The 24232-nt window shown below is 42.0% G+C and overlaps 1 protein-coding gene across 2 annotated transcripts in view; it reads right to left on the bottom strand.

The window, feature by feature from the left end:
- LOC121062919 (secretory carrier-associated membrane protein 1-like) overlaps positions 1-24232 on the bottom strand; it is a 50434-nt gene that overhangs the window by 18339 nt on the left and 7863 nt on the right. Inside the window, exons 2-5 of one of the 2 annotated variants that reach the window (XM_040543221.1) lie at positions 14242-14409; positions 13126-13224; positions 12750-12861; positions 7585-7713 (exon numbers count right to left, since the gene is read on the bottom strand). In XM_040543221.1, coding sequence (XP_040399155.1) covers positions 7585-7713; positions 12750-12861; positions 13126-13170 — 286 coding nt within the window. In that variant the 5' untranslated portion in view covers positions 13171-13224; positions 14242-14409. The remainder of the gene's footprint in view (positions 1-7584; positions 7714-12749; positions 12862-13125; positions 13225-14241; positions 14410-24232) is intronic. The other variant, XM_040543220.1, reaches the window with a different exon arrangement.

Genomic DNA, 24232 nt, shown 5'->3' with positions numbered 1-24232 from the left:
CAGGCCAGGATGCCATTGGCATTCTTGACTACCTGGGCACAGTGATGGCTCGCATTCAGCCAGCTGTCAACCAGCACCCCCAGATCCTACTCTGTTGGGCAAAAACCAAAGAGGGTTAAAACAATGTGTTGTGGTTTAAACCCATCAGGCAGCCAAGTACCACACAGCCATTCACTCACTCTCCCCCCTCAGTGGGATAAGGGAGAGAATCGAAAAAAAGGTAAAAGTGAGAGAACTCGTAAGCTGAGAGAAAGACAGTTTAATAAGAACAGTAAGAAAACAATTATAAAAATAAAATAAAATAAAATAAAATAAAATAAAATAAATGCACAACACGATTGCTTACGACCCACTGACCGAAGCCCAGCCAGTCCCTGAGCAACGGTAGCCATTCCCCCAGCCAACTACCCGAGTTTTATTGTTCAGCATGACATCATAAGGATGGAGAATATTTCATCGGTCAGTTTGGGTCAGCTGTCCTGGTTCTGTCCCCTCCCAGCTTCTTGTGCATCCCCAGCCTCCTCACTAGCAGGGCAGTATTAGAAGCTGAAAAGTCCTTGGCTTAGTGCAAGCACTGCTCAGCAGCAACTAAAACATCAGTGTGTTATCAACATTATTTTCCTCCTAAACCCAAAACACAGCATCATCCCAGCCACTATGAATAAAATTACCTCTATCCCAGCTTAAACCAGGACAATATTCACCCTTATTCCATACCATTTATGTCATGCTCAGGTCCCACACTTTCCAATACATCCTAATTAATCACCACCACCCTTCCTGTCTTTTGATATATACAGACAGATATCATTCTTAGTCTATGGGCCATCCCTTTAAAGTGTACATTGAGTTTCTTCAGTCCATGACTTTGGGCTCCATCTGTCATAACAGTCCTTCGGGGCAGGAGAGATGGTGAGTGGTGTTGGATTGTTGCATGCTGAAGCCAGCTCTGCTTCCATCACCACTGTACTTTGCTCAGAGCCATCAAAATTTATTCTTCATACCAAAGAGGCTTTAACTCCCTGGCTTGCTTGACTGTGGCGCATGTTTCACAGTCATGCATAATTTGTGCAATGGCGTCCCTTCATATGCTGCCAATATCTCTTTTTCCAGTTGGAGTATAGCGAGCCTCAGATCCTCTGTATCCTCAACTCCAAAACACTAAGGGTTGACCTTGAGTCTCCCTTGGTGCTTTCTGCCAGAGGGTCCAGGTGGGGCCTTTCTCCCTGGCTGTAGCATAGAGCACATTTTTTACCTCTTGTCCTGCCCAGACTGGCCCAAGGGATACTGCATGAACTATCTCCCATTTTATTTCTTCAAAGGCTTGTTCTTGCTTAGAGCCCCATTTGAAATTGTGCTTCTTCCGGGTCACTTGATAGAGTGGGGTTACAATCAGACTGTTATTTGGAACGTGCAATCTCCAAAAACCCATGACACATAAAAAAGCTTGTGTTTCTGTTTTGCTAGTTGGTGGAGACATAGCTGTTCCATCCATATGGATGTGATCCATAGTTGATCACATCCATTGGGATCTGACAACATTCATCTTGCTATTTTATTCCTAAAAACTGGATCTCCTGTGAAGGTCCTTTGACCATATCTTATTTTATGGCAAAACCAGCCTTCAGAAGAATTTGGATTATTCTCTTCACTTTATCAACTGCTTCCTCTGCTTTGTTGCTCCACACGATGATGTACTGCGATGTGTTCATGATAACTTCCTGATGCAAATGGTGGATGTGCCAACTAGAAGAGGAGCGCTGCTGGATCTTGTCCTCACTAACAAGGAGGGGCTGGTTGAAGTGGTGAAGGTTGAGGGCAGCCTTGGTTGCAACGACCATGAGATGGTGGAGTTTAGGATCTCGTGTGGCAGGAACAGAGTACCGAGCAGAATTGCAACCCTGGACTTCAGTAGGGGCGACTTTGGCCTTTTCAGGCATTTGCTAGGGGAAATCCCATGGGACAAGGTACTTGAAGGAAAAGGAGCCCAAGATAGCTGGTTAGCGTTCAAGGACTGCTTCTTCCAAGCTCAAGAACAGAGCATCCCAACAGGTAGGAAGTCAGGAAAGGGAGCCAGGAGACCTGCATGGTTAAACAGGGAATTGCTGGGCAAACTCAAGTGGAAGAGGAGAGTCTACAGATCATGGAAGGAGGGGCTGGTCACTTAGGAGGAATATAAAGCTGTTGTCAGAGAATGTAGGGAGGCAACTAGGAAAGCTAAGGCCTCCCTAGAATTAAACCTTGCAAGAGGGATCAAGGACAACAGAAAGGGCTTCTTCAAATACATTGCAGATAAAACTAACACTAGAGGCAATGTAGGCCCACTAATGAATGAGGTGGGTGCCCTGGTGACAGAAGATAAAGAGAAGGCAGAGTTACTGAATGCCTTCTTTGTCTCTGTCTATAATGCTGGAGGCTCTCCTGAGGAGCCCCATACCCCTGAGGCCGCAGAGGAAGTCGGAATAAAGGAGGAGTTTGCCTTGGTTGATGAGGGCTGGGTTAAGGACCAATTAAGCAAGCTGGACATCCATAAGTCCATGGGTCCTGATGGGATGCATCCGCGCGTGCTGAGGGAGCTGGCGGAAGTCATTGCTAGGCCACTCTCCATCATCTTTGGTAAGTCATGGGCATCAGGAGAGGTGCCTGAGGACTGGAGGAAAGCAAATGTCAATCCGGTCCTCAAAAAGGGCAAGAAAGAGGACCCGGGTAACTATAGACCGGTCAGCCTCACCTCCATCCCTGGTAAGGTGATGAAACAATTTATCCTTGGCGTTGTCTCCAGTCATATCAAAGATAAAAGGGTCATTAGGGGCAGTCAACATGGCTTCACCAAGGGGAAGTCGTACTTGACCAACCTGATAGCCTTTTATGAGGATATAACCAGGTGGATAGATGATGGAAAGGCAGTGGATGTGGTCTATCTTGATTTCAGTAAAGCCCTTGACACCGTCTCCCACAGCATCCTCGCAGCTAAACTGGGAAAGTGGTCTGGATGATCGGGTAGTGAGGTGGACTGTAAACTGGCTGAAGGAAAGAAGCCAGAGAGTTGTGGTTAATGGGATGGAGTCGAGTTGGAGTCCTGTATCTAGTGGAGTCCCTCAAGGGTTGGTACTGGGATCAGTGTTGTTTAATATATTCATCAATGACTTGGATGAGGGAATGGAGTGCGTCGTCAGCAAGTTTGCTGATGACAATAAACTGGGAGGAGTGGCTGACATGCCGAAAGGCTGTGCTGCCATCCAGTGCGACCTCGACAAGTTGGAGAATTGGGCGGGGAGAAACTTAATGAAATATAATAAGGGCAAGTGTAGAGTCCTGCATCTGGGCAAGAACAACTCCAGGCACCAGTATAAGTTGGGGACTGCCCTGCTGGAAAGCAGTGAAGGGGAGAGGGACCTGGGGGTCCTGGCGGACAGCCGGATGACCATGAGCCAGCACTGTGCCCTTGTGGCCAAGAAGGCCAATGGCATCCTGGGGTATATCAGAAGGGGTGTGGTTAGTAGGTCGAGAGAGGTTCTCCTCCCCCTCTACTCTGCCCTAGTGAGACCGCATCTAGAATATTGCGTCCAGTTCTGGGCCCCTCAGTTCAAGAAGGACAGGGAACTCCTTGAGAGAGTCCAGCACAGAGCAACAAGGATGATTAAGGGAGTGGAGCATCTCCCTTACAAGGAAAGGCTGAGGGAGCTTGGTCTCTAGCTTGGAGAAGAGGAGACTGAGGGGTGACCTTATTAATGTTTATAAATATGTAAAGGGTGAGTGTCAGGAGGATGGAGCCAGGCTCTTCTTGGTGACATCCAATGATAGGACAAGGGGCAATGGGTGCAAGCTGGAACATAGGAGGTTCCACTTAAATATGAGAAAAAACTTTTTTACGGTGAGGGTGACAGAACACTGGAACAGGCTGCCCAGGGGGGTTGTGGCGTCTCCTTCTCTGGAGACTTTCAAAACCCGCCTGGACGTGTTCCTGTGTGACGTGATTTAGGTGTTCCTGCACCAGCAGGGGGATTGGACTAGATGATCTTTCAAGATCCCTTCCAATACCTAACATTCTGTGATTGTGTTATTCTGTGATCCAGGTCTGGGGCCCCCAGCACAAGAAGGACATAGACATATTACAATGAGTCCAGAGGAGGGCCATGAAGGTGATCAAAGGGCTGGAGCACCTCTACTATGAAGAAAGGCTGAGAGCTGGGGATGTTCAGCCTGAAGAAGAGAAGGCTCCAAGGAGACCTCATTGCAGCTTTTCAATACCTAAAGGGGGCTTAAAAAAGGTGGAGAGCGATTCTTTGCTCAGTAGGATAATGACAGGACAAGGAGGAACGGTTTTAAACTAAAAGAGGGGAGATTTAGCTTAGAGGTTAGGAGGAAACTCTTCACTCAGAGGGTGGTGAGGCACTGGAACAGGTTGCCCAGAGAGGTTGTGGGTGCCCCATCCCTGGAAGTGTTTCAGGCCAGTTTGGATGGGGCTTTGAGCTGATCTAGTGGGAGGTGTCCCTGCCCATGGCAGGGGGGTTGGAACTAAATAATCTTTAAGGTCCCTTCCGTCCCAAGCCATTCTATGATTCTATGACTACGTGATTCTTTGACAACCATGATGGATACCTGCCCATATCCTCCCACATACCTTGCCACCCATAACCATCCTGCCTTTGGGCAGACCTCTGGGTGGTATTCTTAAATAGCTGTTTAACCTTAGACAAAATTCTTCACATTCAACTGTGATACAAATTATTAGAAGATAGTGACCACCTGAGGGCTGAAATGACCTAAGGCTTCGGTAGAATTCTGTGTCATGCGATGTCTATATGAGAATAACTTCAATGAACTTGCACAGCTATACCAATACAGTACTCAGCATGAAGTGATCTAAGAAAGCCATTTCCTAGTTTAGCTGTGGAAGCAGGTGAGGAGAGGAGAGGAGAGGAGAGGAGAGGAGAGGAGAGGAGAGGAGAGGAGAGGAGAGGAGAGGAGAGGGGAGGAGAGGAGAGGAGAGGAGATTCGAGGAGAGGAGAAAGGAGAGGAGAGGAGAGGAGAGGAGAGGAGAGGAGAGGAGAGGAGAGGAGAGGAGAAGAGAAGAGAAGAGAAGAGAAGAGAAGAGAAGAGAAGAGAAGAGAAGAGAAGAGAAGAGGAAGAGAAGAGAAAGAGAAGAGAAGAGAAGAGAAGAGAAGAGAAGAGAAGAGAAGAGAAGAGAAGAGAAGAGAAGAGAAGAGAAGAGAAGAGAAGAGAAAAAAGAAAAGAAAAATGGCATTCATCCTACAATAAGTGTAAAAAATGGTAAATTATATCAGGTTAATGAATATTCAGGCTCATTTTTATTACTGTAAACTTCCTTGTATAGAAGAATCCTACTTAGATATACATTCCCTGTCTTAATTAAATATGCTTTATCATCAATTAATGTTTATAAATGAATTCTAAATAAAGATCACAAGTAGCACTGTTGCTGTCTATTTGGCATCTTTATTACTGAGATGATTATTTTGCAGTCCCATTTGGGACTGAAGTGAAAATAGGTATTTGTAATAAATTTCATTTCAGTAGTATTTTATTGATGGTATTCTTGAAAAACCAAAGTCCTCTTTAGAATACATGAGAAAAGGAATGCACTTTTTCCCAGGAATCATTGTAAACATTCACAAACTACACAAAGTAAGAAACCCAAATGACACACAATCTTTCCATCAGATTAAGCATCTCTTCAGTTTGTAACTTCAAATAAGAAATATTCTTTGAAAATCAGTACTACTCATTTTGCATGTGCTATCAGCCTGTGGGGAAACCAACTTGGAAACAGAGGCTATTGAGCGAAAAAAATGTTTGCTCTCAGATAAAGGTAAAGAGACATGAGACATTTCACTAGTAACAGCATATGAAGTCCTAAAAATTGGTGCCCACTTTCACAGAGCTAGGAAAACTGCCATTCTATCTGCAAGCCACTAAATCATCAAAGATAATACAGAAAAGCTCCACTGGCAACTGACAGAAGCCATTGCTTCTGGAATCAGACAACTCTGAACTCTGATAGAAAGAGAAAATATGGATGAATTACAGGAATAGAGATAAAAGCAGACTTCTGTTCTCATGAGATAAAGTGCATATAGATGTGAAAAAGATTTTTAAAAGTTTCTTCAGAAACAATAAAGGCCAAGAATAAAGATACTGAAATTGCTACTAACCAAGGCAACACAAAAAATGAAGTTCTCAGGGCTGCTAAAAAGGGCCAGGAAAACTAACCTACTTTACAAAGTCCTGAGCAGCTGATACTAGATTTATCCAAACGTGATTATGTTCACAGACCCCTAAGCCTTACAAGACCTAGGAGGATTTGGAAGAGGAAATAAAATAGAAGTACAACAGCAAGCAGAAGCAGGTTAGTTTGCTGTGTTAATGAGTGCCTCCACTGAGGAAGCATAACCACTCTAATGAAGTATGAGCCATATCACGTAGATACATTCCTGGGAAAGAAGAATCACAAGGACTGATTCAACAGCCAGCCTGAAGGCACAGAGTTCTGTACTCAACCATTTTTTTTAGCCTGAAATAGATTTTGTCTTTCTTTTCCTTTATTATGCCTGCTTCCTTCCTTCCTGAGTAATCCTAAATCAGAGAGTATGAAAGCTAAAGAAAAAGCAAGAGGACTTAGTTAAAATCTCAGTCTACCTAGAAGAAAATCTGTCAGTTTATTATGAGAGCAAAATTTGTATTTATTTTGAAATGCTATGTCACTGCTTCCTTGTTTCAATCAATAATAAAATTACCAGATTAACAGGTAAAATTATACACATTTGCTAAATCTGTAACCTAGAGAAAAATACAGAAAAGTTCTGAAATTCACATCCCCTTAGTATGCTAAAAATATATTAATGGCATCAAAGCACCTAAATCTTTGGAATTTCCTCAGTCTGAAGGTACTTCTTAGGCACTCATCACACAAGACAAGACAGAAGAAACAAACCTCATGGCATTTGTACAATTGATTCATCCAGCATTTCTCCAATCAAAACACAGCACCTGAATGAAGGCAAAACTAACCTCCCAAAGACTGTTTAGAGCATGCTCGGTGTACAAGGGATAGTTCCAACATGGACTGATTGTTCAGCTAATTTCCTTTATGCTATTTTTTTAACAAACTAAAATGATATTAAGTAAGTCTATATTATACTCTACACTAAACTAAAGCTATGCATATTAAGACATGGATATTACACTTTTAAAATTCGTAAGTCTATTAACACTGATAGTGAATTATATTTCTTAATATATAAGCTGATTTTAAAAATGGTAAAATTATTCCTAAGGTAATAAAGTGTCAAAGCTCATTTTACAACAACAGGGATATTTAAAATAGAAAACTGCAATATACTATAACCAAACTGCTTTAGGGTAATCCTTCCCCTTTTTTTCCATGGAAGTTTCTATGAAATAATAAAGTACTTTGAAAATTGAAGCTAACGAAAAGATTTCACTTTAACATTTAACTTCCGGATTTTAAAATATTTCATTGCAGATGTTGCAAAAGCCAAATTATCAGGCATGTTTCAAGTTTGAATAGGCACTTTGCTTTTTCTTTAAAAAAGTACTTACACATCCACAAATAGTACATAATCTTTACTGTCTTCTGGAATTCTACAGGAATGTCTACAGAAAAGTCCTGGTAGAAACATGGACCCACTGGAAAATTCTCAGGAAGAGGCGGCCAGTTATTTTTTCTACCTGCAAATCATAAAAACAACAACAACAACAACAAACAAAACCCCACCAGCTTTATAATACAGTTTTAACATCTGTATACTAGAAAGAGATACGCATCTGGGCTTGTTCAAATTGTTTTATGTACATAAGTTTCACAAGCATATGGATAACTTGGGCTACCAAGACCCAAGAGTTTTATCAGCAATACTCACACAAACTTCAGAAATAAAATATGATGAAATGCAGACAGATCAAGGAAAGTACAATAGCTATGCAAAAGACTAAGCAGGCATCTGATGGTTCCTATAAAGTAATAAGAAAAGAGTTTTGACAAAACAGTCAGATTTGCGCAGAAAATCAGTTTCTCAGAGTTCCTTGACTTTTAAATGCACATTTCCCACCATACTCATATGCTCACTTTGTGGAACACAAAGACTGGGGGTTGAAAGGCATTCTCCATCCTCGGAATCCTGATATTTGTAACACCTGGATATCTCTAACTCTTTGAACTAGTTCCCAATATAGTTTACAGTCAAAGCTTTGCTTAAAAGACTGTAAGCCTAAAGAAAGGCAATTATTAAAATGGTCTCAACTACAATCTTCTTCTCTACAAACTACTTCTCTTCACAAACAGAGAAGGACTGGTGGGAGATGTGGTGGTCGGAAGCTGTCTTGGGCAGAGTGACCACGAAATGGTAGAGTTCTCTATTCTTGGCGAGGCCAGGAAGGGGACCAGTAAAACTGCTGTATTGGACTTCTGGAGGGCTGACTTTGAGCTGCTCAGGACGCTGGTTGGCCGAGTCCCTTGGGAGGCGGTTCTGAAGGGCAGAGGAGTCCAGGAAGGCTGGGCGCTCCTCAAGAAGGAAATCTTAACGGCACAGGAGCGGTCTGTCCCCACGTGCCCAAAGACGAGCTGGTGTGGAAGAAGACCGGCCTGGCTCAACAGAGAGTTGCGGCTTGTGCTTAGCAGAAAAAAGAGGGTTTATAATCTTTGGAAAAAAGGGCAGGCCACTGAGGAGGACTACAAGGATGTAGCGAGGCTGTGCAGGGAGAAAATTAGAAAGGCCAAAGCTCATCTGGAGCTCAACCTGGCTACTGCCATTAAAGACAACAAAAAATCCTTTTACAAATATATCAACGCGAAACGGAGGACTAAGGAGAATCTCCATCCTTTACTGGATGCGAGGGGAAACCTAGTTACTAAGGATGAGGAAAAGGCTGAGGTGCTTAATGCCGCCTTTGCCTCAGTCTTTAGCGGCAATACCGGTTGTTCTCTGGATACCCAGTGCCCTGAGCTGGTGGAAGGGGATGGGGAGCAGGATGTGGCCTTCGCTATTCATGAGGAAATGGTTGGCGACCTGCTACGGAGCTTGGATGTGCGCAAGTCGATGGGGCCGGATGGGATGCACCCGAGGGTACTGAAAGAACTGGCGGAGGAGCTGGCCGAGCCGCTTTCCATCATTTATCGGCAGTCCTGGCTATCGGGGGAGGTCCCAGTTGACTGGCGGCTAGCCAATGTGACGCCCATCTATAAGAAGGGCCGGAGGGCAGACCCGGGGAACTATAGGCCTGTCAGTTTGACCTCAGTGCCAGGAAAGCTCATGGAGCAGATTATCTTGAGGGTCATCACGCGGCACTTGCAGGGCAAGCAGGCGATCAGGCCCAGTCAGCATGGGTTTATGAAAGGCAGGTCCTGCTTGACGAACCTGATCTCCTTCTATGACAAAGTGACGCGCTTGGTGGATGAGGGGAAGGCTGTGGATGTGGTTTACCTTGACCTCAGTAAGGCTTTTGACACCGTTTCCCACAACATTCTCCTCAAGAAACTGGCTGCTCGGGGCTTGGACTGGCGTACACTTCGCTGGGTTAGAAACTGGCTGGATAGCCGGGCCCAGAGAGTTGTGGTGAATGGAGTCAAATCTGGTTGGAGGCTGGTCACTAGTGGTGTCCCCCAGGGCTCGGTACTGGGGCCGGTCCTCTTTAATATCTTTATCGATGATCTGGATGAGGGAGTCCAGTGCACCCTCAGTAAGTTTGCAGATGACACCAAGCTAAGTGCGTGTGTCGATCTGCTCGAGGGCAGGAAGGCTCTGCAGGAGGATCTGGATAGGCTGGAGCGATGGGCTGAGGTCAACTGTATGAAGTTCAACAAGGCCAAGTGCCGGGTCCTGCACCTGGGGCGCAACAACCCCAAGCAGAGCTACAGGCTGGGAGATGAGTGGCTGGAAAGCTGCCTGGCAGAGAAGGACCTGGGAGTATTGGTTGATAGTCGGCTGAATATGAGCCAGCAGTGTGCTCAGGCGGCCAAGAAGGCCAACAGCATCCTGGCCTGTATAAGAAGCAGTGTGGCCAGCAGGTCTAGGGAAGTGATTGTCCCCCTGTACTCGGCTCTGGTGAGGCCGCACCTTGAGTACTGTGTTCACTTTTGGGCCCCTCGCTACAGGAAGGACATGGAGGTGCTCGAGCGAGTCCAGAGAAGGGCAACCAAGCTGGTGAGGGGTCTGGAGAACAAGTCTTACGAGGAGCGGCTGAGGAAGCTGGGGTTGTTCAGCCTGGAGAAGAGGAGGCTCAGGGGCGACCTTATCGCTCTCTACAGTTACCTTAAAGGAGGCTGTAGAGAGGTGGGGGTTGGTCTGTTCTCCCACGTGCCTGGTGACAGGACGAGGGGGAATGGGCTAAAGTTGCGACAGGGGAGTTTTAGGTTGGATGTTAGGAAGTACTTCTTTACCGAAAGGGTTATTAAGCATTGGAACGGGCTGCCCAGGGAGGTGGTGGAGTCACCATCCCTGGAGGTCTTTAAAAGACGTTTAGATGTAGAGCTTAGCGATATTGTTTATTGGAGTACTTAGTGTTAGGTCGGAGGTTGGACTAGATGATCTTGAGGTCTCTTCCAACCTAGAAATCTGTGTCTGTGTCTGTGTGTCTGTGCCTACAATACCAGAAGATGCTCTACAGTATCAATATATTTTGATATAAATTGTGGGACAGAGTGAGAATACAACAAAAGACAGCAGAGTATCAGACACCAAAGATTTCCTGTATGCTGATCTACTCACAGGCTAGAGTATACATTCTGACGAATGTAAGCCATATCAAGTACAGATTCAGAGATTCAGATGAGATAACTACAACAAACCTATATCATAGCATTTAAAATGCTGGATGCAATAGATATGTTTACCACCATATTGCAAAAGTGGAGCTGACTAGAGACTAACATAAAGGCAAAATTATTTGAAATTCTGATAAGTGTTTGCTTGCAATTTCTATCTTCAAACATAGCTTTACTAGCAGGTCACCTGTTAAGAAAACTTGCAAACCTTACATACTTGCATTAGTTAATTATTTCTTTACCCAGACAAAATGAAGCTGACAGTTCTGACCAAACAGGTCCAAAACACTGAGTATTTGTTGAGTTTTATGCCTCTTCAACTGAACATTTTTACCAGTTCTTTCAGAGCTGGGGGTTTAGAGGGAGCATACAAAAGGCAATCAAGTGATATGCCCATCCATATTAAAAAGTACTTTTCATTTTACTATATGAAAAATATCTGATAACAACTCAGATCTTTATTCTACAGTATACAGTTATTTTTCTCAGGGTTGCAAGCTTCAAGATAGTCACAGAAAAATTCAGATATAGTAATTCAGGTTATTACTTGAGAGTAGTATTTGATGTGCTTTTCTACCTTGGTGGAACAGGTTTCAAAATTTTCAACTAAAACTGAAAGACAGTCTTAGTATTTTTCAGACATGCCCAAATGAACTAGATGAAATAGGAAGCAGCACACTAATCAGCTCAAGTGCAATACTGCACGGGACCTGAACAGAGAGAACTAAAGGCACTGAGCTGAGCAGACCCACAAGCTTTGAGATCTTTGCACTGTGGTCAGTTGCATACGATGACAGTGTCCTAGGTGTGCAGCCAGTATCATAACATGAATGCAAATAACTAGAGTACTATTGCAAAAGACCTTGCCCTGTGATCAATATGCTTCTACAGTGTTTTGAAAGGAGTTTAAATGACTGTGCAAAAGAAAAAAAAAATCAAAAGGAAAAGAATATTGTTCTCCTCAGTCACAACATACAATTCCCGATTTGCAGCATCTTTTACACGGTCATTTGGTAAAAACCTAACATCCTCTTTAAAGCTTTAAGAGCTCTCTCTTCTCTGTTCAGCCTTCCTAAAGAATCCTTTAGATTCTTCATACACTCTTCAAGCCCTTTGATGTGAACAACTGGAACTTAATAACAGAGCAAATACCATTTAAAAATATTCTGAAACATGTATTGGGTATCAGAGTTATAGTCCCTAAGATATAGATGAAAGTAATTAAACTGTCAGTAAAGCCTGGAAGAGACAAGTAATCAATCCAGACCATCAATATAAATTAGTGAAATTAGGTGAAGGGTGATATATGGAAAAGGAAATGAAAAAAATCACCAAAAAATCATAATCTTGGAGAATAGGTACAAAGATTTAATAAAGAGACTGGAAAAAATAATACAAAGAAAATAAAAATGGTTTAATGAAGGGACCATGATTCTTTTCCTTAGAAGAATACCAATTCCTCACTCCCAAATCCCCTACTATATGACTGATAGAAAATTCCATGAGGTTTTTGAATCACTAAACAGTTATGCAATCTGGAATTGTACCTCTGTATGTTCCAATATTTCAGAACAGGAAAGTTCTTCTACAGCAATACTGACAGCAGATAAATCGGAGATGTTATTTATGAAGTTACATTTAATTCTTCCCAAAATGTTCCATTTCTATTCAATAGTATTACTTGGATATTAACCCGGAATAAAAATAGCTGATAGTAGAGTACAATATGTAATAATGCCGCATTTAAATATTTTTGCTGTGAAAATTTGCACAGGACAGTTTTTATTCACTGTATGCACTGTTCTAAAGGAGATACATTTTTCTCTTCGAAGAGATTATAAAAAACCCTCTTTGATCTGCTTTACAATGTCACTGTAAAACTAAAACAGTTTCTGAGAAAATGTGAAACTTCTGCAATTTTAAAAAGTACTTTTTTCATGCATACCCCTCTGCTGATTGAGACTCTGCATTTCCCTTTCTCTGCGATCTAGTTCAGCTGCTTTTCTTTCCAGTTCTTCTTGACGCTTTAACAGTTCTGCCTGGGCCAAAGCATGCTCCTGAACAAAACAAGCATTGTTAGAGATTGATAAAAAATACAAACAAAAAATAAATATTCCAAGTCTATTTTCTATAATTAAGCATCTCCAGTTATGGATGAAGACCGACCTACTATTGCATGAATTCATGAAATAAGTGATTACTAAAAGGCAGTATTAATTTTCATAAATCATTAGGAAAGCAACACTTATTTATAAAAGACTATTCAAGAAGTGTGTAATTATAATTAAAAGCATTCTAGTGCCTGAAAGTTATACACAAACCTTTGCAATTTGTGCATAAGCAGTTGGTTCTTCCGTTGGTTTCATTATTGCTGTCTGAATACTGGGTACATCAGGTATTTTCACATTTCCTGAAGGAGGCTAAGAAAACGAGACAGTTATTGGGAAACAGTCTCCTATTCTAATAAACATCTTTTCATTAAGTATATAAGAACTAATCCAGTTGTTTTAAAAAAAAAAAGTGTTACTGATAAACTGAAAATCTAATATGCTGCCTGCAATATTTACAACCTTTAGGAAAAATAAGATAACTATATCCTATGATGCAGTGTTCTCCTTGGTTGTTTTTATAATGCACTACTTGCCATAAACACACAAGGAATTTTGTGGATCAATAGAAAGTAAATAGAATCTTAATTTTGTTCAGAAATGAATACGGATAAGAACAGTTACTGTTTAAGTTACTGCAGGATTTAACTGACCTACTCATATTCTCAAATATTATGTGTTTTATTAGTAATGTTTTCCAGAGCTTTCTACTTAAAGGCTTATATCACCTGGTTAACTAGAGAAACAATATACTGGATTAAATTCTCAATTTCAGGATACATAATCTATTTCTTAACTGTTCCACCAGTATTTATTTACTGCAGTTGTGAGAAACAAAGTTGTGTTTTTGATGTAGAATGTGTTTTTGCAGTGGAAAATTCCACTAACCTTGCATATTCAAAAGTGATTGTGCAGCACAGCAGTGGGGAGTATGTTAAGCAGATAAGGGGAAGGTCCCACTGTCCCAAAATAAGGAGGATAGCTAAGAAAAACAGGATGAGCAGTACGAAATCAGTAAAAAAAAAAAAATCACGGGCCCTCTAGTCATGAGAGAAGAAGGAAAAAAAAGGAAAAGGAGAAATTAATGGTTGGTCAAATAAAATTGTACATATATGGTATAGAGGAGCGTTGAATAGCTTGTGAACCTGTAGTACTCAGCCAATGAGGAAACAGGGGAGGTGATCAGGTGTCGGGTAATAGGGAATATATAAAGTTATGATAAACTTTTACTGTGTGCTCCTGCTTGCAGGACACCCGCCATTGCAATCGCGAATAAAATAGCTTCACAAAAGGTCCTGTCTGAAGAAAATTATTTGAGATTTTTCTCACAATTTGGCGGCTTGTCCGGGATCTTGTCGCCTACCAGAGAGTTCTTGCCACCACAGACAGGAAGGTGCACCCTGCTGATTTCAGTGGTCCCGTCGGGGGTGGTGGGTTGTCTCGGTATGGCCGACAAAGGACCAAGACTGTTAATCTGAAGACAGGTTCTGCAAAGGACTGGGGAGAAGGGAGGCCAGCACTGACACATCACAGACACACCACAGACACAGCACAGACACAGCACAGGTACAGGGATAATTGCTGATAACACGGACCGGGAAGTCCATGCACAGACCGAGGTAAGGGAAACTTTACCGTATATTGCGTCAGGGTGGGTTTGAGGAGACTCTTGTGTGGAGTGTGAATGAGACGTACTTTTAGTGCAAAGCAAGTGTGAAGTCCCGATCCATGGTTCTGTATTCCAGCAAGGGGCGCAGCCAGAGACGGATGAAGTGAAAGAGAGACGAGTGAAAGAGAGTCTCAGGGGTTTGGGCCCTTAGGTGTACGGTACCCCGAGCACGGTGAAGTGAGGTGTTCAGCAGTACACCCCACCTCTGTCCTAATCCTAGGTGAAGGTGTGTGGTACCCTGTGGGTGGTAAAGTCCACAGCAGCACCTCAGGAAGAGATGGGGATTAAGGGTTCCAAGAGTCAGGAGGGTGGGGGTGGAGACCCAGGGACTGTGCCTAAAGATAGTCCTTTGGGGAGAATAATAAGAATTTGGTAAAACAACCCAAAAACTAGGGATAAAAAAATAAATAAAAATGGTTAGATATTGTGTAATTGTCTGGCCTAAAAAGCCAATAAAAGGAACTTCAGTATTTTGGCCAAAATATGGGTCTGATGAAAATTCAGGCTTGAAATTTATATGTAAACAATAAGACTCCTTTTTCGGAGGAGGAATCAAGTTATGCTCCCTATAATCCTAATATTGCACCGGAAGCAGTGGCAGCTGCTCCAGGAAGGGAGACAGGGACTGCAATTGACACTGTCCCTGGAGAAGGAGCGCACTCTAGGCTCTGGCAAGAATTAGAACAATGTAGAAGAGATATTGGGAATTTCACCTTCCCTGATACTAACAGTACTAACACTAACTATGTATCCTCTTAGGGATGTTCCAGTGGGACAAGGACAAATACATTATGTGAACTCCCCCCTGTACCAGCAGAGAGGTTAGGAGTTTTAAGAAGCTGTGTTTTTTTTTGGTGTTTTTTTTTTTTTTTAAGAAACAAAGTCTTTAATTGAGGGCCCTATAGGACTGGCAGAACAGTCAAATCCGTTTCTAAGGTCTAATTTGTATTCTGGAGGGGGAATGTCAGTCTTGAGTATGTTATTCTCTGGAGAAGAAGGTTTAGGAGGGGAATGGCAGGCAAGGAAACTACCTGTGTTGCAGCCTAAATCCTAGCAGGGACAGGCCTTGAGAAGATGTTTTAAGTGTGGCCAGGCCAGTCACTTCAAATAGGAGTATCAGGAGTGGAAGAAGGAGGAGAGAATGCTGTTATAAATTCAGAATAGGGGAATCGGGGCTTGTCAGAAAGTTAGTTCCCTGATAAATGAAAAGTGTACCTCAGTCAGGATCACTCTACAATTATCATTATGGGCAAAACAGACTTAGCATAGGAAGATTAATAAAATTTAATACCTATTGCTGACAGGCTGGAGCAGTGAGAAACAAAGAAACAAGCTGGGAGCACATTTCCCCATCCACTCTCTTTCACCTCTTCCCTGCCCTGGATGGCGCGAGTGGGCCGGGAGTGGGGGCTGCAGTCAGTCCGTGGTACTTTGTTTCCACTGCTCCTTCAGTCGCTCTCTTTTCTGCTCTGGTGTGGGGTCCCTCCCGCGGAGTGCCGACTTTCCTGGGCTGGTCCTGTGTGGGTTTTTCCATGGGCAGCGGCTCTTTGGGAGCTGCTCCAGCTGTGGGTGTGTGCTACGGGGTCTATTCGTCAGGAGCAGATTGGTCCAGCTTGGGACCCCCTGGGGACCCCGCCCTGATCACATGCTCCTGCATGGGCTCCTCTCCACGGGCTGCAGCGTGGAGACCTGCTCCACCATGGGCCTCTCTGTGGGCCACGGGGGGGGCTTTGACTCAGGCACCTGGAGTGCCTCCTCCCCCTCCTTCTGCACTGACCTTGGTGTCTGCAGGAAGGTTTCTCACTCCTCGCTTTCCCAGCTGCTGTTGTGCAGCAAGTTTGTTTTTTGTTTGTTTGTTTTCCTTTTCTTGGATGTGCACTCATAGAGATTTAAACTGCATTGCTCATGGCTTGGCTCTGGGCAGCGGTGGGCCCCTTTGGAGCCAGCTGAAACTGGCCCTTATCTAACATGGGGCAGCTGCTGGATTCTTCTCAGAGAAGCCACCCCTGCAGCCCTCTCCCCTCCCCCTCCCTGCTACCAGAACCTTGCCAGGTAAACCCAGTACACTGGGGCAGCTAGGTCATTGCTGGCCTGTAAAGTATCAGGGCTTAAATTAACTAATGAAACCCTAAATGTGATGGGGGTAGAAGGGACTGGGATAACAGTGCCACTTCTTGGGGACACCAAGCTGAGACTAGGGATAGAATGATCACTGGGCAATTATTGTATGCACCCGAGGCAGGGATTAACTTGGTGGGAAAGGATTTGATAATGAAATTGGGCATTCAAATATTAAATTGTTAGACTGGAATAACGGTGTTATTAATGAAGTGCTCTCAGACCCTGGGAGCAAAGATATATTTGCCTTTGAGTGGAAAGACTCTGAATGGGGCGGAAGCAGCAATACAGATGGACAGTTTTACCTCAGGGGTTTACAGGGCCACCGATTTATTTGGGCAAGTTCTAGAACAGATTTTGGAGCAATTCCAACCTCCTGTGGAGGTGTTACTGTTACAATATGTGGATGATCTTTTATTGTCAGGACAGAAGAAAACAGTTGTGAAGGAAGCCACTAACAAGCTATTCGACTTTCTGGGAAAACAGGGCTTGAAAGGATTGGAAAATAAATTAAAATCCGTAGAAAGAGAAGTCAAGTATTTAGGGCATCTAGTGTCTGAGGGAAAATGAAGAATAAATCCAGAGAGGATTCAGGGAACTGTTGAGCTACCCCTACCCAAAACTAAAAAGAACTAAAAAGTTTTAAGAGGAAGAGGTTTTTAAGGAATCAGGAGCCACGAAGTCTGAAGGAAAATGGATACTCCCTGATGGGAGATAATTGCTGAATAAAGCACTAATGAGGCAAATATTAACTGTTTTACATCAAGAGGGTCATTGGGGAATTCAAGTAATATGTGACGCTGTGCTATGGAAATATGTATGTGTAGGAACATATATACTCCGGCTGAACAAGTATGCAGGAGTTGTGTAGTATGTCAAAAGGTAAATAGGAAAATTATCTGCAGTCAGCCCAAAGAGGGGCGAAAACCAGGAATTCAAAGCTTCCAAAATGTACAGGTAGATTTTAGAGAACTCCATACAGTAGGTAGATTTAAATACTTCTTAGTCTTGGTCGATCGTTTGTCAGGGTGGGTGGAAGCTTTCCCTTCAGTATCTGCTACTGCGAACATAGTAACTAAAGTAATTCTAGAACAAATAACTCCCAGGTATGGAATTGGTGAAAATACTGACTCTGATCAAGGAACTCACTTCATGTCAGAAATATTGCAAGGGCTAATGTGGCCTCCAGGAATTAAGTGGAAATTTCACACTCCTTGGCATCCTTCCCCTTCTGGAAGGGTGAAGCGGATCAGACAGTAAAGAAGCAATTGACTAAGTTCTGGAAACTCGGCTTCCCCAAACAAAGTGCTGACCTTTGGCACTTCTCCGAATTCAAACTGCACCAAGAAAAGATGTGGGAGTTTCACCATATGAAATATTATTTGGATTGCTGTACATGGACAAAGGGAATGAATTACCTCAATTTGAGACAAAAGATGCTTTTCTTAAGAACTATATACTCGGGTTGTCGTCCTCTGTCATCTCTCAGGATCCGTGGACTGTTAGCTCAAACCCCACCCTTGGAAGTCCTGATCCATCCATTCCAAGCAGGAGATTGGGATCTGATGGGAACATGGAGAGAACTGAAACTTCAACCTGAGTGGGACGGACTGTTCCAAGTGCTCCTGACTACTGAGACGACAGGAAGAACGGCTGAGAAAGGGTGGACTCATACCTGGGTAAAAGCATCAGTTAACCCTGATACCTGAGAGACTGCATTAACAAAGACTTCTAAGGTTAAAACTGTTAAAACTATCTATTGTAAACCTTTAACTTCTCCTTAGAAGAATTCTTAACGAATTAACGAGTAAAAGAGATTGAATTACACAGAATTGGAGCGTTTCCAGGGAACACTCCCTGGAAGTGGGAGATGGGGGGGTATTTAATCCCCACCAGAAGAATCCTTATTAGTTTGTGATTTTTATTGTCTTTCAAAATTATTATTTCTTAATTATTATAGGGGTATATATATAGAGAGAGAAATGATGTATTTTAAGATTATCTTAGTAATACCTATTCTCAATGGATTAGTGATAGGATGGAGGGAAAAATCAGCATTTCCAATTAATCCAGAACATCTCTCGAGTTCTGTCTCGAAATAACTGTTGGATTTGCACCCAGATGCCTAGAAAGACTGAAGAGGCCTTGTCCCTGATTGCTATTTCCAGCAGCAACTGTGTCTGGATTCTCTAGATTTCTAAAAATGACAGATCATACTCAGTCCCGGGAAGGAATAGATTTTGAAGTTGAGCTCCCTACACACAATCCTGGCTACAATATACTGTGTTATCAAAGGTGCCTTTTAAACAACATTGATAGAAAACTCAGGGGGCAATAGTACTGACCCTGGGTGTGGAAATATTATCCATGAAGTAGGGAATAATCCATACTGTACCGAATATGGTAGCCACGGGAATGCTAATATACATAATGCACACCAGATACAAACGAGAATCCTGTAACCGGATGGCCTGTCCCGAATGGCAAGGAGTGGTACTGGCTATGTGGCCAGGAAGGTGTTGCCCCTAGGATGGAAGGGAGCTTGCACCCTGGAGGCAATAATTCCAAATGTAACTATTATTGAAGACCCACAAAGCCAAAACCCCTTGAGACCACACGCAGAATTAAGCAGACTCCAGATAATCCTCTAGTAAAATTCTCTAGCATTTCACAGTTTTGCAAGGTGGTTTTTACCTTGGTTAGGTGTGTGAGAAAAATCTCAAATAATTTTCTTCAGACAGGATCTTCTGTGAAACTATTTTATTTGCGATTGCAGTGGCGGGTGTGTACTGGGTCGGGCTGGGATGTTAACTTTCCCTGCAGCAGCCCACACAGTGCTGTGCTCTGCACTCGTAGCTAAAACAGCAATGGTGTCACACCAGTGTTGTGTCTGCTGCTGAGCAGTGCTGGCACAGCATCAGGACTCTCTCTAACTCCCCTAGGGGTGGGCAAAGATGTGAGAAAAGAAACATCACCAGGGCAGCTGACCTAAACCAACCAAAGGGATATTCCATACCATATGATGTCACACTCAGCAATAAAAGGTGGAAAAAGGAAGAAAGGGGGAGTGGTGGGCTCTCGTTGTGAAAACGTCTGTCCCCCTCCCGAACACCGGCTACGTGCGTCGAGGCCCTGCTTCCCAGGATGTGGTCAAGCATCGCTCATTTGTGGGAAGTAGAGAGTAATTTCTTTCCTCTGCACTTCCACATAGCCTTTATTTGTTCTGTTTTGTTTCTTCCTTTCCCCCTCCCTTTTCCCCTTTCCTTTTTCCCCTTTAGTTAAATTGTTAATTGTTTAATTAAATTGTTTAGTTAAATTGTTTGATTAATAATACTCTTTCCTTAATAATTATTTTTTCCCTTTAATTAAATTATCCTTATCTCAACCCGTGAGTTGTTCTTTCCTTTACTTCTTCCCCTCCTCATCTAAGGAGGGGGAGTGAGAGAGTGGTTGTGGTGTTCAGCTGCCTAGCATGGTAAAACCACCACAGGGTGTCCTGCCAATTAGGAGCACATTTTAGTAAACAAATCATAACCTTTTATTCCCTATTACCTGACGCCTGATCACCTCCCCTGTTTCCTCATTGGCTGAGTACTACAGGTTCACAAGCTACTCGACGCTCCTCTATACCACGTATGTACAATTTTTCTTTTTTTCCAACCCTTTAATTTCTCCTTTCTTATGTTTTGAGAACTTGTGATCTTTGTTTTACTGTTCCCACAGTGCTCATCCTGTTTTTCTCAAGCTTCTACCTTGTTTTGGAACGGTGAGGCCTTCTACTGTCCACTTATCTACTTAGCATTTCTCCTTGTTATGACTACACAGCTATCTTTGAACACAGAAAATTAGTTCTCTACTGCAAAAACACAACTTTGTTTCTCACAAGGGTGAGTGAATTAGTAAAAGCTATTGTAAATATCTCAGCTATAATTGAAGAACTAGAAAATAAGTTAGATAAGTTTGCACAAACAGCATTCTAGGATCGAATAGTATTAGATGTATTAATAACCTCATAAGGAGGAGCATGCACTGCAATTATTATTAGTTGCTGCATATATGTAGATCAAATGGGATGAATTTGACTGATCTCAAAAATATTTGGGGAAAAAAAAAACACAAGATCCTACGTAGAGTAGCTCAAGATGAAAATTCCTGGGGATTTAGAAACATTTGGGAGAAACTAATTTCATGATTACCTGAATAGAATTGGCTCAAACAACTATTTGTTGGTATTGTAATAATAATGGCATTGTATATCTGTCATCCCCCGTGACATCCGAAGAAGAATATTGTGCCTTAATGTTGGAAAAACTCAAGAGTGCAGTATGTGAAGAGGTGCAAAAACAACAACAGGAGTAAGAAAAGAAGAGGGGGGAATTCTGAGAAACTAAGTTGTGTTTTTGCAGTAGAGAACTAATTTTCTGTGTTCAAAGATAGCTGTGTAGTCATAACAAGGAGAAATGCTAAGTAGATAAGTGGACAGTAGAAGGCCTCACCGTTCCAAAATAAGGTAGAAGCTTGAGAAAAACAGGATGAGCACTGTGGGAACAGTAAAACAAAGATCACAAGTTCTCAAAACATAAGAAAGGAGAAATTAAAGGGTTGAAAAAAAGAAAAATTGTACATACATGGTATAGAGGAGTGTCGAGTAGCTTGTGAACCTGTAGTACTCAGCCAATGAGGAAACAGGGGAGGTGATCAGGCATCGGGTAATAGGGAATAAAAGGTTATGATATGTTTACTAAAATGCACTCCTAATTGGCAGGACGCCCGCCATTGCAATCGCAAATAAAATAGCTTCCCAGAAGATCCTGTCTGAAGAAAATTATTTGAGATTTTTCTCACAATGGTCAGGTAGTGAGTGATTAAAAACTGTGGTCCTCAAATATCAGGAGCTCTGTTCTGGAACAAATAAGACAAGGAAAAAAAGAGACTGAAAACAAAAGGTGGGGGGAATTCTGTTTTCTTTGTTTCAATTCAACTATACACAGTTTTGCAGAACAACGAATGTGAGTTTTCATATAAAATAGCTTACAGGGCATCCCCCACAGTTTGACTTTCCTGATTCTCATGCACAGGTACAAGTAGTTGCTAACCGTCACACAAATCCCAATAATATATTGATAATTTCTATGCTTGGAGTAGCCTGGTCTGCTGTAATTCCATCTGCATATACCTATTCGTCCTGTATGTGACTATTAATGAAGAAGGTGGCTCAGACAGTCTTGATACAGCTGCATCAGGTCACATGTAGCTGTCACCAGGCAAGGATCCATGCTTCTGCTACTGCAGTCACTGCTCAAGCGAAAGCAAAAATGATGTATGTATTGCTTTTGCAGTGCTGAATGGTGTCCTGGCAGTGAAGTAGTGCTTTGATGGCAGCTGTTTCTGGCTGGCAATATCAGTAAAGTCTGATATTATAAACAGAAGGCCAGCTCTTCCAAAGAGATCAATCCATAGGCATCCCCACAGGCAAACAGGATGGAGAAGTGAACTGCTGCATACGCAGCAGTCAGAGCATCAAGCTTCTTGCCATCCAAACCCCTCTACTGTTAGCTCTTACTAAGAGAACAGAGCTGTTGGAAAAGTACCCTTGTGTTTGAGCTGACTCAAATCTATACTCCACAGTAATATTACAATGCTTAAATGCAAACACAGAAACTCAGCTGTAGACAGTGAGGGAAATTTAAGGCAGTCTGAAGCTGAATCTCAAATATATTTTAAAAAAAAAGATAAATCCAAGTTAACATTGTAGGATCAGCTGGTGAATATATTCTTGTGGACTACCACGCTACTGAGGAGATATGGTGTAGCAGACATGTTCTGAAGGCTGCAATAGCAGACATGAAGTGAAGGTGACAGAAGGACTCATATCTGTATGATTTAAAAATTAAATAGGAAACACACAGTATTGAAGGAAAACAGGGCAGGTTTTGGTTTAATTTGGATAGGCATAATTCTTATGTGTTGATGTCTGTTTTTTATATAAAGAAGAAAAAGGAATAATTCCCAGAAATGTCAGAGACTGGAAGAAGCAGAGGTGACAGTAAACCATAAGTAATGTAACCAGATATATCCAGCTTGGGTAGGACTACCTTTTTTCAGTGGCATGTAGGTTTCTTCCTGTTTTTCTTCCCTTAAAATTTATTTCAGAGATTTTTTTAGGGCAATGACAGAACAAGAAACAATGGCCTATCACATGTAGTAGGCACATGAGCTAAAACAGAGGGTATGTGTTTTATTGTATAGCATCCCTTTATAAAATAATCCATAACAGCAGCTTTCTGGAATCTCTGTAAACCATCCTTTTTGTAAACAAAACCAACAGCAACAAAAAATCAGATGCTAGTCTATCTGTGATTGGCATATATAACATGGAGTTTGTGTTCTCCTTTTTGGAGAAAGAGTTTATGTTCTCATGAGAGTAGTATGTAGGCTTTAAGATTTAGGAAAGTACATACATTTAAGGACTGACTTTTTAAAAATCCTGTGCATCTTATTTGTGTATTTAAATAAAAAGGCATTCATGAAAAGGGAGGGGACAGAGCAAGCAGTGGGGATTGACACAGAAAAGAGCTTCTGATAGCTACTCACACACATAGTTGTAGAGACAGCATGGTATGAAATGAGAGACATTTATTGCACAAGGGTTCATATAAAATAAAAAAATAAAAATAACTTTCCTTTGAATTTAGTCTTTGACATTCATAACATATCCTTAAAAGGAAAAACATCTTGGCAGAACTAAAAAATGACAGATTTCAGCATGGCAATTAGGCTTCCTCTGAAGAAAAAGAAACAAACAAAATGTTTGTTAAACTTGCACCTCTTCAGATTTAAAGTCAAATAGAAAAGAAGGATATTTTATTGTAAAAATGCAGTAATTGCTCTCTGTTTTCTAATAACAGTTGCTCAGTGCATGCTTTTAAAACAAATTTTTTTTTTCTTTAAAACACTACAGATAAGGAAGAAAGGATTTCAACATCAATTCCATTTTGTACTGATTCCTTCTTAGGACAGGTTCATTTCAAAAAGGGGGAAGGAAAGGGCGAAGCAAAGGGGAGGAGGGCAAGGGCGAAACAAAGGGTCCAAGCAAGTATATTACTACATCTAACTTCTGGAAATAAATACAACAGGGGAAGATGAGCTGTCATTTTATTCTGCCCCTGGTCCCCGACCTGTTGTGGAACAAAGTGGTATAATTATAATCTTTAAAATGTTAACAGAGTCACCAAAAGTTAGTTCAGTGACTGAACCAAGCCAATGGAAACATATCAAAAGTGGTGGAAAAACTACATATCTTCTGTGTCTTTGAAAAAACATCTGGATGTCTGAAGCATTTCATAGAAGGGAAGTAAAATTGCATTATTAGCTCAAAAATTTCAAGTTGTTCAGGAGCATCTCTTGGTTTTTAATTGGTAATATAGTTAACCAAAAAAAATGTGATATTCCCTAACGAAATGCATTACTTATAATAAAAGCCTAATTACTTTAGATGTTTCAACACTGGAATGTTAAAACAATCTTGACATG

This window comes from Cygnus olor (genome assembly GCF_009769625.2).
Source record: "Cygnus olor isolate bCygOlo1 chromosome W unlocalized genomic scaffold, bCygOlo1.pri.v2 SUPER_W2, whole genome shotgun sequence".
Lineage (NCBI taxonomy): Eukaryota > Metazoa > Chordata > Aves > Anseriformes > Anatidae > Cygnus > Cygnus olor.
This window is presented reverse-complemented; position numbering and strand designations above follow the sequence as displayed.